The following is a 12505-nucleotide window of genomic DNA, read 5'->3' as shown; positions in this document are numbered from 1 at the left end:
AATAACATCTTTGGATGAATAGGATGATTTTCTTTGTCTGAAGCAGATCTTTTTCTTTTTTTCCAATGTTTTTCTGCCTCTCCCTCTGCCCAAAATGAAAACCATAGATTAAAGGTTAAGAGTATATATCTTAGAAGTGCATGACCTTGTTTGTATTTTAATTTTTAAAAAAGGAGGAAATCTTAAGATTTCTTAATGACTGTTCCAGAGCAAATATTGTGTATAATTAGGGATGGAAATGTACTCTTAGAAAAGGCATGTCATCAGAGGTTCTTCATAATACACGCCAGCCACTTGCCAGTTGGGTGCTGCCACTGATGCTGAATAAAAAAGGGTATTTACCTGTGACATCTGATCTTGGCCAATATGTCAGTGTGTTACAGAGTTGGGAAATGATTGGAATAGTGCCTGTGGTGCTTGTGCTGATGGATCCCAATTGATGTCTGTCAATCAGCTTGTCAGTAAATTAAAAAAAAAGAAAAAGACTTCATTGGGAGATAGATAAATAGGCTTAGTCTCCTGAATATACATATATTTAAAAAATCCCAAACAGCTACTACATTGGCATCAGTCTGAATTGGAAGGTATTTTTGGTGCACATTGGAAATTCAAATTTCTATCAGGAACAAAAGAGAAACCAAGATTATCGTTGAGAAAATTACAAACATTACTGGGATACTTTCCCAGCTGGTCTAAAGAGCTGTGCTTCTGCTTAAATCTCAGATATAGCTAACTATCCATATTACCTTCGTAGTAGTGTTAAACAGTTAATTTGATATAATATGTCCATTTGATTATTATTAAATTACAATTACATTTAAATTAAGGGAAAATTTATTAAAATTACAGCATACTGGCACTATAGTTCCTTGTCAACATTAGAAATATTTTTTCTCACTCATAACATGTACTGCACTTTAAAAATATAAGCTACTAAACAAGACTTGGGCTAGATCTTTGACAAGATGAAGGAATGAGAAGTAGAAGGGCAAAACAGCATGGTGCTGATAGTGAATTTCTGGTTTTAGTCATTGCTTAGAGAAGCTTGGTTTGTTTATCATGTGGTGATATCTTTTGGATGTTCAGTTGGCGCTTCTTATTTTTATGATGCTCCCCAGTTCTTGGCCATTTCTAACAAATTCCTCAGTACATTTGAACTTGAGTGATCATCTTAATAAAATATCCCATTTTTAAAAGGAATTCTTTTCAATTACACATTTAAATAGAAGAATTCAGATTTACAGGGGTAGTATTGAGTCAAAATAGAAAATATTCCTTACCTTGAAACTGGAGTTAGTATTTTTGTAATAGGTGTTCATGCTTACCTCTACAATTTGATTCCACAAAGTCATAAGAACAGATCTAATTGCATGTGTAGGAGATGCTTGTTGGCATCAGTAGGATAATGTAGAAGCAGAGTTAAACATGCAGAGTAGTAAATATTTGCAAAAATTGGGACTGAGTTATGCCCGTGTTTGACAAAAATAATTTGACTTGGAAAATTTTCTCTGTTAATATTATGTTACAAACTAATTAGAAATATGATGAATTTATAAATATGCTGGAATATCAGGAAACTCCCAGCTTTTCTAGGAGTGAAGAACAACCCATCACATAGTGCTATATGGACACATCCAGAACACACAATTGCTATTTCTAGAGCTACTGTCTGTAGAGCACTGGCATGCCAATCTACATATCTAGTGTACTTTGAAAGGAGAGAAGCAAAAATGTGGATGAGAATGAGAGGGAATGGGGAATAGGTGTCAGGCATCAGCAGGAAATAACTGTGTTTAATCCCAGGCATCACCAGAAGAACTGAGCAGCCAACAAAAAGTGATTGCAGCTGTACTGAGAATATCCATCATTCCAAATTCAGTCCTGCTGTAGTGTTACTTCTAAGCAAGTACCTTTCCTGAGACCTGAAACACTGTCCTCACCTTAATTTTATAGACCCTGGGAGATACTCATAGAATTTAGTTTTATTAGCATATAAAGAATAAGAATAAGAAATTGAGAGTATAAAAGGAGTTTAGATCAAGTCATGTCTATGGGCTTTGGCTGCCCTGGCTGCTGTGCCTGTCCTTAAGTCCTATCATTCTTCAGATGGTGACTCCCACTACCTGCAGTGTGAGGTAACACGTTATTTATGCCACTGAATCAGCACTGACCCACTTAGCAAACAGCACTTCCTGGCATTACCTTTAGTCCACAGAAGCACGGGTGGCTCGCTGTGTGTCCGTGCCCAGCCTGTTTCTGCTGTGGTATGAGCATCCATCATTGCTGTGTCTGCCATGCCTTAGGCTGCCACCCAGATCCCTGCATTGCTGCTCTCTCTGCCCCTCATGTCTATTCAGTCCCACCCAGCTTGTCTCCCTCTCCTCCATAGTCAGCTTGATCCTGCTTCTCCAGCTCTGTTTCCCAGGATGCTGCTTTGGTCCAGGTTGCTGCCATTCCCTCCCACCTATTATTTTGCTGCTGTTCTGCTCCATCTGGAGTTTTGTACCAGCAAATACATCAGTCATGTTTGCCACTGCTGCTCCTATATCTAAGCACACTTCTGTATTTATAAATGCCATAACAGTCTCTCATCATAATAAACCTTCCCAAGAAATACTACGCCAAATACCAGCAATGATTTTAGGCCAAATCATTTTGCATGGGGAGAACCCCAGAAGAGCTTAATAATGAATTATTCAGACCATTTCTGTGTCTAGATAAACTCTGTGAACCATTTATTATAATTATATAAAAAGTACTTCACCTAAAGTGCTTTGGAAAGTTGTACCTGAGCATGAGAGGAGGCATGCAAAATTTCGGGAAGATAAATTCCAGCTTTTGGAAGCGAAGTTTGAAAAGCAGCTGAAATGAAAACTATTGGACCACTGAGTAGGGAATGACATTGCAAGGAGGAGGAGAGAGCCTCTTTTTCTCAGAGCAAACAAAACATCTGGGTCTGCCAGGAGCAGGCCAGCCCAGCCCCACATTCTGTCTCACTGTTGAATTCTTAGTAATATAAAAACCAAGAGGCTTAAAAAAAAACCCATAATGTTTTTTTTTTTCTCTATTCTTTTTAAACTAAAGAAATTAAGGAAAAAATGTAAAGTTCAGGAGTTGAAGCCAGTGATGTGTTACTGTTTCCTTGTGAAAGGACAGTTTTCTCATCCATGTCTTAAATTTAGCATCTGCTTTTGTTCAAAATAGTGTAGGATCCACTGTGAACATTGTAAGGCCCTTCAGGAGACACTGAAAAGGAGCTGCAGGATTCCTGGGGGAGGAGAAGCCCACATGCTTTAACTGAGTGCATCTACGCTAACAGGAGGCCTTTTAAAGACTTCCTTGAAACACAATATTGTCTTCCAAGGTTAATCCAGGATAGTAATAATTAATTGTAAATTGAGAAACGGCTTTAATTCTTCAAAACTAGAAAAACCTGATGCACCAAGCCCACTCACTTAAAGGGCCAGCAGTAAAAGAAGACAATGTGGCCTCACAAAGTGGGAGGCTTGCAACTGTTCAGCTTTTAGAAAGTAAAGCGAAATGGGAATGATTTTCACTCTCTCTTTCTTATAAATTTAGCATCAACAAATGTTTTTAAAATGCATTTGCTTGATGGATTAATGTGATTTATGTCTAGTGTGAGGTAATCTGTGGTGGTGTTCCTTTTGACTATCTGGACATAGCTTTTCATCAGCAGGAATCACTGCAATTACATGACCAATAGAAGGCAGAAGGTTGATCATCAATGATAAAGCTCAAGATGGATTAGTGTCGTGTTTCTTATATCTTTGTTCCTTATCTTAAAAAGCCATCCTGAGTTCCTTTTTTTTTCTGGTCCAGCTCTTAGACTTTTTTTGTTTGCTTGTTTCCTGCTACTTGGATGAGAACCATTTAAGATATTGGTAGAGTTTCCTAGTGCAAAAAGAAGGGGTTTCAAGCTGCAGTTTCATGAAGAGCTGTTTACTCATAGAAGTCTCACAATTTTGAGTAAGAAAAGATTTTAGTATAGTATGGCATTGAAGTATGTTAAAAATATTTTTAAAAATGCTGTTTGATTGTTTTTGCTGGTTACATTCTCTCAGTCTGCTTTGCTATGAAGATGTCCTGGGAAATGTGTAGAAGACATCAGGACAAATCAATGAGCTGGGTGTTGGATGGTGCACCAAAAAGTAGTAATGACTATAAAGAAGCCAAAAGAATAATAAGTAACAGAGTCAGAGCCATGTTCTCCCTGTAATATTAGATGTGTTTTAGGTTTGCTTATTTTGACTGAAATTTCCACTTGCATTTTTGAGATGTTATGATGGGTAAGAAACTACCACACTGTGATCTTTATTTTGTCTGTCTTCAAAGGCCTACGACGGGTTTGCCAGCTTGGGAATATCGCGACTGCTGGAGCCTTCGGACATGGTTTTGTTGGCCATCCCTGACAAACTGACTGTTATGACCTATCTCTACCAGATAAGGGCACATTTCTGCGGCCAGGAGCTGAACGTGGTTCAGATAGAGGAGAACAGCAGCAAGAGCACATACAAAGTGGGCAACTACGAGACGGACACCAACAGTTCTGTGGACCAGGAGAAGTTCTATGCGGAGCTGAGCGACCTGAAGCGCGAGCCCGAGCTGCAGCCCCCGGACAGCGCTTTGGCCGACTTCGCCTCGCAGGATGACTCCGTGTTCGTCAACGACAGCGGCGTCGGCGAATCCGAGAGCGAGCATCAGACTCCCGATGACCACTTGAGCCCAAGCACAGCTTCCCCTTCTTCACGCAGGACTCGAAGCGACACGGATCCGCAGAAATCCCAGCAGAGCTCCGGGAGGACTTCCGCGTCTGAAGAAATCGGGAAGTGTAGCAGTACAGACGCAACACAAGTGCCGCCTGTGTTGGGAAGGAAGAAATTGCTGATAACTGACACTTTAGACTTGAGTGACTTAGCACATGTCAGTGATCAAAAGGAGGATATGTCTCCCACAGTTGCTTGTGAAGATAACAACAAGAAGAGACACCAGAGCTTAGACAGTACCCCGGGTTTCTCGGAGCAAGAAAAGCTGGGATGTATAGGATCCACAGAGAGCACAAGAGCAGATCCCAGTTCACCTGTCACAAAACCAAGTTTATCTCCTACTTCTAAGCCAGGATACTCCTATAATATGGATACAGATCTTGCAAAGAAACCACATGCTTCTCCGAGGCAAACAGAATCTGATTCTGACAGTGATGCCAGAGCAGCTTTAAATCATGCAGATCAAACTGCAAAAACAGCCCAGGTAAGACATTTGTGTCTGTGAATTAGGATGGAGGTGCTGTTCAAGTTCTTTCACTGTGTTTGTAATTTACACCAAGTCTTCAGCATAAATGATGAGGTGAGCAATGTATTTTTATTTTTGGGCAATTAATATTTTGCCTGACAAGTAGGTGGTGCTGAAAAACAATCATTACACAAAAAATTTACAGAAATTGTCCCACTGTTGATCTTTCCAATCTCTCTCCAATTAAAGAAATTTGTGTTCTCAACTATCTCAAAGATGGCTCCAGAGCTTTTGCCACTGTCTGTTGCAACTCATTTCCTCTGAGTGTTGCATACTGAAGCAAAGACTGGAAATAGATATCAATTCATTAGGAAATAAAAAGCTTTGAATACCTTAAAATTTACTAAAGGTAATTCAGAATCTTGTCTGGGAAACCACAGAGTCTCATGAACATAGCCAGTATGGTGAGGTAGAAACTCCAGACTGCTAAATTATGCTGCTTTCCATTGAGTGGCCTAAGGCATGTTACTTCACCACAATATCATTTTCCTTTCTATAAAGATAACAGTGTTTGCCCACCTACTTTGCAGATTTATTGTGAGTATGGAAGTTGAATATTATATATATGCTGAGTATTATCAATAAATCATATAATCATAAAAATATGTAAAACATGTTAACACCTCCACTTACAAAAATGCCAAAACAAGCTTATAATTTTATCCTTGTGAAGAATTTTCTCAAGTTTGGGCTTTGTGCCATTAGCTCTGGTAAGGAAAGAATATATCCAATCTTCTGATAGTATGAATTGCTTCAAATATTTTTATGGGACTTTTTTTCTGAGTAAGCACCGTAAAGATGATTTTAGTGCAAGAGAAGCAGTCTATAGATGAGTGATAATGGCCGAATATAGGTTCCAGAGTCAAGTAATTTCTTTCCTTTAATTAATGAAGTCTTGTGAGGTTTCTAATCATCATCATCATCATCATCATCATCATCATCATCATCATCATCATCATCATCATCATCATCATCATCATCATCATCATCTTCTTCTTTGTGTACTGGATGAAAAAGGAACAGCTTGGCCCATACAGAATAAAAGAGCAGGAGGAGGCAGGATTTGTTCTCTAGGAAGATTTTCATGGACAAATGTGTCACAGGCCAAGAAAAAGCAGGAGTTGGCTTTAAAGGCAGTTCTTTGTTGTTAATTATTGGTACATTTGCATATGGCAATAAAATTTCAGATGTGAGGCTCCTTCTGAACCTACACTCAGTTGTTGCTTAGAGTCAACCACCTCCATTTCCACGTAGTTGTTGCAGGAGCACAGCAGGCAGCACCTGTCCCAGCCCTGGCCCATGGAAAGGCCTGGAGATGCATTTTCCCACTCTTGATAGTTGACCTTGACTAAGAAACCAGCCCTTGAGAGTGTGTCTGCCTGGGAGCTGCTCATGTTCTTGTGTTGCCTGTGCAGAACCCCCTTTTGATATTTCTGCTCTTAAAGTAGGCTCAGTCTTTTGTAAGAAAAAGGGACTTGTGCATATTCATGAATTCAGTAGAAGCAGATATTTTTGGAGGGTTTTTTGCCTTGTACCCAGCTTCTTTGTGTTCAATTTAAGTTATAAGTGAGTGGTACCCATATAAGTAGCCAACAAAGCATTTTTGTTGTAGCCATATTTGCATACATATTAAAGTAAATAAGTAAACACAGCACGTTTGACATGGCTTCTGTGAAGCCATTTGGGTTTTTTCCACAGTTGCAGTTTAAAGGCATTAAATGTTGATAGAAATTAAGTTTTAAGGGGAAGGAAGAGAACTCGAATTTACATTATAAAGGACTACAACTTTTTTTTTTTTTTTACATTTTGATCATCTTTTCATTTCTATAAATGCTCTGTCACCTCATGAAGACATAATTCATGTGTCTCCTGACCTGTATTGTATAGGAAGGCCGCTGGCTATTAACTACTGTATAAACCTTCAGTGCCCTGAGGCTGCCTTGCTGTTAATTATATTTCTTTATTTTTAAGCAACGTATGTTGTCAAGACAGGAAGAACTTAAAGAACGAGCGAGAGTTCTGCTTGAGCAAGCAAGAAGAGATGCAGCATTAAAGGCAGGGAATAAACAACTAAGCAGTACCCTCATCCCAGCCCGCAATAAGCAGCTGAACGATGTAAGAAACATTGGCCACTCTTGCAGTTTGCAGAGTTAAAATGCATTGTGTGTGCTGTTGTGGGGGGAGGCATGTCCTTGCAGAACATTTCTTCTCTACGTTTGGTGTGTCGTGTGTCCTTCATTCACTTCTAAAACCTGTTTCTCCTGATGTTATGGCCAATAGAAAGGTGCCTCCCACTTCCTTGGGAAGCAGAAGTCTGGGAGCATCTTCTTTGATTGGCACTGCAGTTTCTGGTGGGATGAAACTCAAACATCACTTGTTAAATGATAGTGAAGTAATTTGTGCTATTTCTGATTGCTTCTCTTTCAGTTAATGTAAATCATTTCCTTGAGACTCTCTTGTGAGCTCCTAGCTGCTTTAGAAGTGTTGTTGCAGTGAATGGAGCTGCTTGTGTCAGTCTTGTAAAAGAGTTGATGAAACAATTCCTTTTTATCACCAAAGTTGATTATTCTGGTGAAGGGGGAAAGTTGAGCTGGGGAATGAGCTCCAGTGTTGAAGCAGCTGTGGTTGCATCTCCAGTGGCTTCCATGGTGACCTGGAGGATCCCTACTCTCTGGAGTATGAAAGCTAATTAATTTTTATGCAAACCTTTGCAATGCAGGTTTTGTGATTCTAACTATTGCACATTAGAGACTGTACTGGCAACTGAGAGAGTAAATATAATGAAAAATAACGATACAGAGAAAGGCTGGAATCTTTACAGGTTCCCACCTTTCAGAGCCAAGTCCTGAGGGGCAGATTCTCCTCTTTACAGGAATGGGATCATACAATCAAAAAATGAAAGCAGTGATTTAACACATTTCATTTTATTTTCTTAGCTCTCTTGGATCCTTGCTGGTTTTTCTTTTTGTAGAAATTCCTCTCCATAGACTAATACTTCATTTTACTTTGAAATATATTAATATACACAGACAAGTCTTATTTGTATACTTATTTAATGATATATAAGATAATTTTTCTTATTCTTCTTTTTAAAGTTTTTCCCAGATATGTATATTTTAGTATAAATTACACTTTGGATTTTTTTTTAATTATCTTTTCATAAAGAAATTAGTATTAGAGGAGAGTTACTATAGGCAACTACACAGGCAGAAACAACTTGTAATTAAAGTTGCCTAATGTTTTTTATTACAAGCTTCTATTTTCAAAGGTTTTACAGCTTTGCTAGTATTTCATTGTTTGAGCTGAAATCTTCTCTGTCAGCTCTTCTGCCTCAGGGTAATATTTTTAATTTTTTTTTTTTACGTCAAAAAACATGATCACATCTTTCTCTGTATTAGGTTTGACAAAGCATTGTTTTATTCATATTAAAAATAGGTAAAATTTGAAAATATGGTTAGATTCCCTTGAAAAATCTATTCAAAACAGTCAAAGTTGTGTTAATACTGCAGTCTTGTCAGGGAGCCTTGAAGTTCAGAAAAGTTCCTAAGTGTCAGTAAAAATTGTCTGCATGGACACTGCCCAGCAAGAGCATCTCTTACCATTGCTCTCCTAAGGACCGAGGCCCCTTCTGGTGCAGGTCATAGTATTGGGAAGCAGAACTTTCTCTTTTAGTCTCAAACTCCTGCTAGTGAAATCCAAACAGGAGTGAAAGGAGCTGCCCCAGTGGCATACAGAGAAGAGGTGCCATGGGTAGGTGGTAATGTGAAGTTACACAATAAGGAAGTTGGTGTCCAGGCCATGAAAACCAGCTGGAGGGTAGGAGATGGTGATGTGTTTTCAGGGTGAGAGTTAGGACTGCCAGATTACCCACAGGACCTTATTTCTAATTAATTCAAACATTAATTAGAAGCCTGCAGGAAAAGGAAGGGCAGTCTTTTAGGGCAGCTTGGCAGAGGTAAAGTTTCTTGCTGCCTCTGTCAGAAGCTCAAGAAGAACTGTCTTGGAACAAATGGTCCTGGCCCATGTGAAATCTGGGCACTTTGTAGTGGGCACTCTTGAGTTGTTTTCACATAAGAATGACAAAAGCTCCTCATCTCTGAAGTGTGTTGTGGAGATGTGATTTGGAGACTCTTACAGTTGGTATATAATAATATACATTATATAAAGCTGTGTATAACGTCTATGTATATGTTATATACATATCCCTACATGTGCATATTCCTGAAGGAGAATGCATGTGTGCATCAACATATATAAGATAAAACACATTGTGTGTGTGTAAGATAAAACACATTGATTCCTGTTTTCCTTTAACATACTTGATATTAGCAGAGATGAGGCATTTTCATTTGATGTAGTTCTGCCAGTTTTCTACAGGTCATTTGATTGTTAGCATATAGCACAGACTTATTTCTATTCATGGCTTTTTGGTCATTAAGGTTAATAATAAGAACTTTGACTCAAAGCAGTGTTGTATGTCAGTGTGCAGTAATGTGTAGTAGTGTGTTATCCAAATGAAAGTTGTGATAATGAGAATCAGCATTTAGTAGTGAAAATTGGACGAGGCTCATTTTCAGGATGGATTGAGATTCAAAAGAAAATGGAAATGGTTTGAAACAGGAAGATCTAATTTTAAATAAGAAAACTTTGAAGAGATAGTTCAGGGGCAATACTTTTGAAAGTAACTCTTGAAGTTTGCAATTGCACCTTTTTTGATACCTTCTCAGAAAGAGCTTTAAGCACCCTAGTCTTTCAGACCATGCTGTCAGTCACCCCAGCTCAGAGAAGCCTGTGGAGTCCTTAGTGACTTTATAAAAGTCTCATCTCCTGGGCCTTGCTGTTAGCACTTTCCATGTGTCCTGTGAGAACCAGGGGTTTCTGCTTTCCCAGTGACCAGGTGAGAGCAGCGCTCAGTGCGTGGGCTTGGACAATGAGCATGGGCAGTAGCACTGCTCAGGGTGAGCATCAGGGAGGAAATTTCCTACATACAGGTTTATTTGGTGTGTGCCCACCTGATTTGCTTGGTAAAAGTCAATTTTGAAAAAAACAGTGTTCCTGTTTCTCCTCTAAGCACAGAGTACAGCCTCATTTCTCCCATTTCTTCCCTCCTTGCAGCACAGTAGAATTTTTTTTAGTGTTGTGTTTGCTTATTTGGTGCTTCTCAGAAGCCTTCAATCTCAAGCTGTATGCATGCCAGACAGCATGTGGAGGTATGTGTGCAGGTATTTGAAGTCTTAAGAGGAGACTGCATTGATCAGAACCTCCTTGAAATCATGCTCATGGTTTGGGAGGATCATAGCTGTGTCATTAAAATTGATGCAGCCCTTTGGAGACTGGAAGAATTAGCTTAAGAGCTCTGTGAAGAGAGTTACTGATCCCCTCGTGGATCCCTTTCTCTATGGTAGATTTATAAACAGCTCAGCCTTTCTGCTTGCTTTCTTGATGTATGTGTGCATGTGGTGACTCTTTTACGAGATGCTTCTGTCATTTGCAATCTGATATAGCAGCTGTAATCACTTAGCTTTTAACCAGGAGAGCCTTTTTATTAGCTTACTCATTTTTATTTAACTTGCCTTTTCTCATGGTGAATATCACAGGGCTGGAAGGGACATATCTGCTCCCTCCAGATGCTGTAAAATATCAACCTGCAGTGATGGTTGTTAGCAGCGGCAGCTGGGCTGGAATGTGATGTTGGAAAGGTGAGGAGACTGGAGCTGGGCTATGAGACCTATCCAGCAAAGTGACAGGCTAGAGGGGACCACACTGAGTGGGAAATATTCAGAAGCCATGGCCCTAAAAGGCCTTTCCAGGAGGGGAATCCTCATCTGTAGAACATGGGATGGAATCTCTAATTCTTGAATCTCAGCATAACTTTGCTGTCAGCAAATATCTGTAAAGGCTGTTGGCAAAATCTTATTTTCTTTTAGTGACTGGGCCACATAAAGAATGGAAATTTACTGCAGCTGTCATTTACTCTCCAAACTCAAATGGCTATGGTTATGGAGTCAGCATGATTACAGAGAATGGAATTAGGAGTTAAGAAATGCACAGGCAACTTTAATTAACCTCCTTTGTGTATATGCATTATGATGTAGTCTTTAATTATGTGATCACATATTATTTTCCCTAAAGCAATTGTGTCTCATTTTCCTCAGAGGATAGAGGTGATGTAGAAGGCTGTTTGTCCAGTGGACCTCTGTGCTTTTGACTGCAGAAATTGAAAGGTGTACGACAAACAAAGCAGAGACTGTGAAGAGTGAAAAGATGAGGTCATGGTTAAGGTGCTTGAAAAAATTAAATGTACTCCTGTCTTTACCTGAGTTCCTGGTCAGTGCCACTAAGTCTTTTCAGCCAAATGTGCTCCAGGTGGTCACTATTTTTTGTGCCCTTCCTTTCTTGATCACTTTGAGGCAAAAGTTTGATTTGCAAATATATTGAGCATCCAGGTCTGTCAGGGAAATCAATTGGAGCTGTGCTTGAGACATATAAATGGCTGTAAAGCTTAGTATACTGAAAAAAATCCAACTAATAGGCTTCCCAGAGCAAGCACCCAGTGATAGATCCTTTTAGCTGGATCTCTCCCTCTCAGTTCTCATCAGAAGAGCAAGGTAATAACTCTTCCACGGCTTGTTGTGGGAAGGGAATGTGATTAATGCTCTTGAGGCTCTTAAATACCATAGATGTGGGCACTGTAGAAAGAAGTCAAGAAATTAAGAATTCTGTCTTCAGAGCAAGATGTGAATATTATGGTGTAAAGAATAATCCTACGTGTTGATGGGCATGCATATTGAACAGTGAAAATAAACCAAAGTATTGGGTAGAACACAACTGGGTAGAGCTTAGGGCTGGGCTGAAGACCAGGAGATAATGAAAGTAAAAGGTGCTGCCACAGTTAGGCTCTGTTTTAGAGGATACAGAGCAGGATGAAAATTACGATTATGCCCACTAGCTTTATTTCTGGCATCTCCTAAATCCTGCGTCAAATTCTTTTAATTTGTTTTTGTAAGGCAGACAGCTGTAGCAGGGAATGCCGTATCTAATGGAATTCATGAAAAGTGCTCATCTGGGAAAGGATGTGTTTTTCTCCCTACCAGGGGCTACAGATAGTTTCTAACGTTACTTGGCTTTTGCATGAGCTAAGGATTCCTCCTTGGTGAATTTAAGTGCAGGACTGGGCCACCCATATATGGATTTG

At 39.4% G+C, this 12505-nt stretch overlaps 1 protein-coding gene across 14 annotated transcripts in view; it reads left to right on the top strand.

Annotated features, from left to right (window-relative positions):
• The window catches only part of EHBP1 (EH domain binding protein 1), a 206588-nt gene that overhangs the window by 128947 nt on the left and 65136 nt on the right, over positions 1-12505 (top strand). For 13 of the 14 annotated variants that reach the window (XM_063152346.1, XM_063152349.1, XM_063152353.1 and 10 more), the window contains 2 exons: positions 4354-5268; positions 7282-7425. In XM_063152346.1, coding sequence (XP_063008416.1) covers positions 4354-5268; positions 7282-7425 — 1059 coding nt within the window. The remainder of the gene's footprint in view (positions 1-4353; positions 5269-7281; positions 7426-12505) is intronic. The other variant, XM_063152355.1, reaches the window with a different exon arrangement.

This window comes from Melospiza melodia, chromosome 3 (assembly GCF_035770615.1).
Source record: "Melospiza melodia melodia isolate bMelMel2 chromosome 3, bMelMel2.pri, whole genome shotgun sequence".
NCBI classification, from domain to species: domain Eukaryota; kingdom Metazoa; phylum Chordata; class Aves; order Passeriformes; family Passerellidae; genus Melospiza; species Melospiza melodia.
The sequence above is the reverse complement of the archived record's forward strand: the minus strand, read 5'-3'. Positions and strand labels throughout refer to the sequence as shown.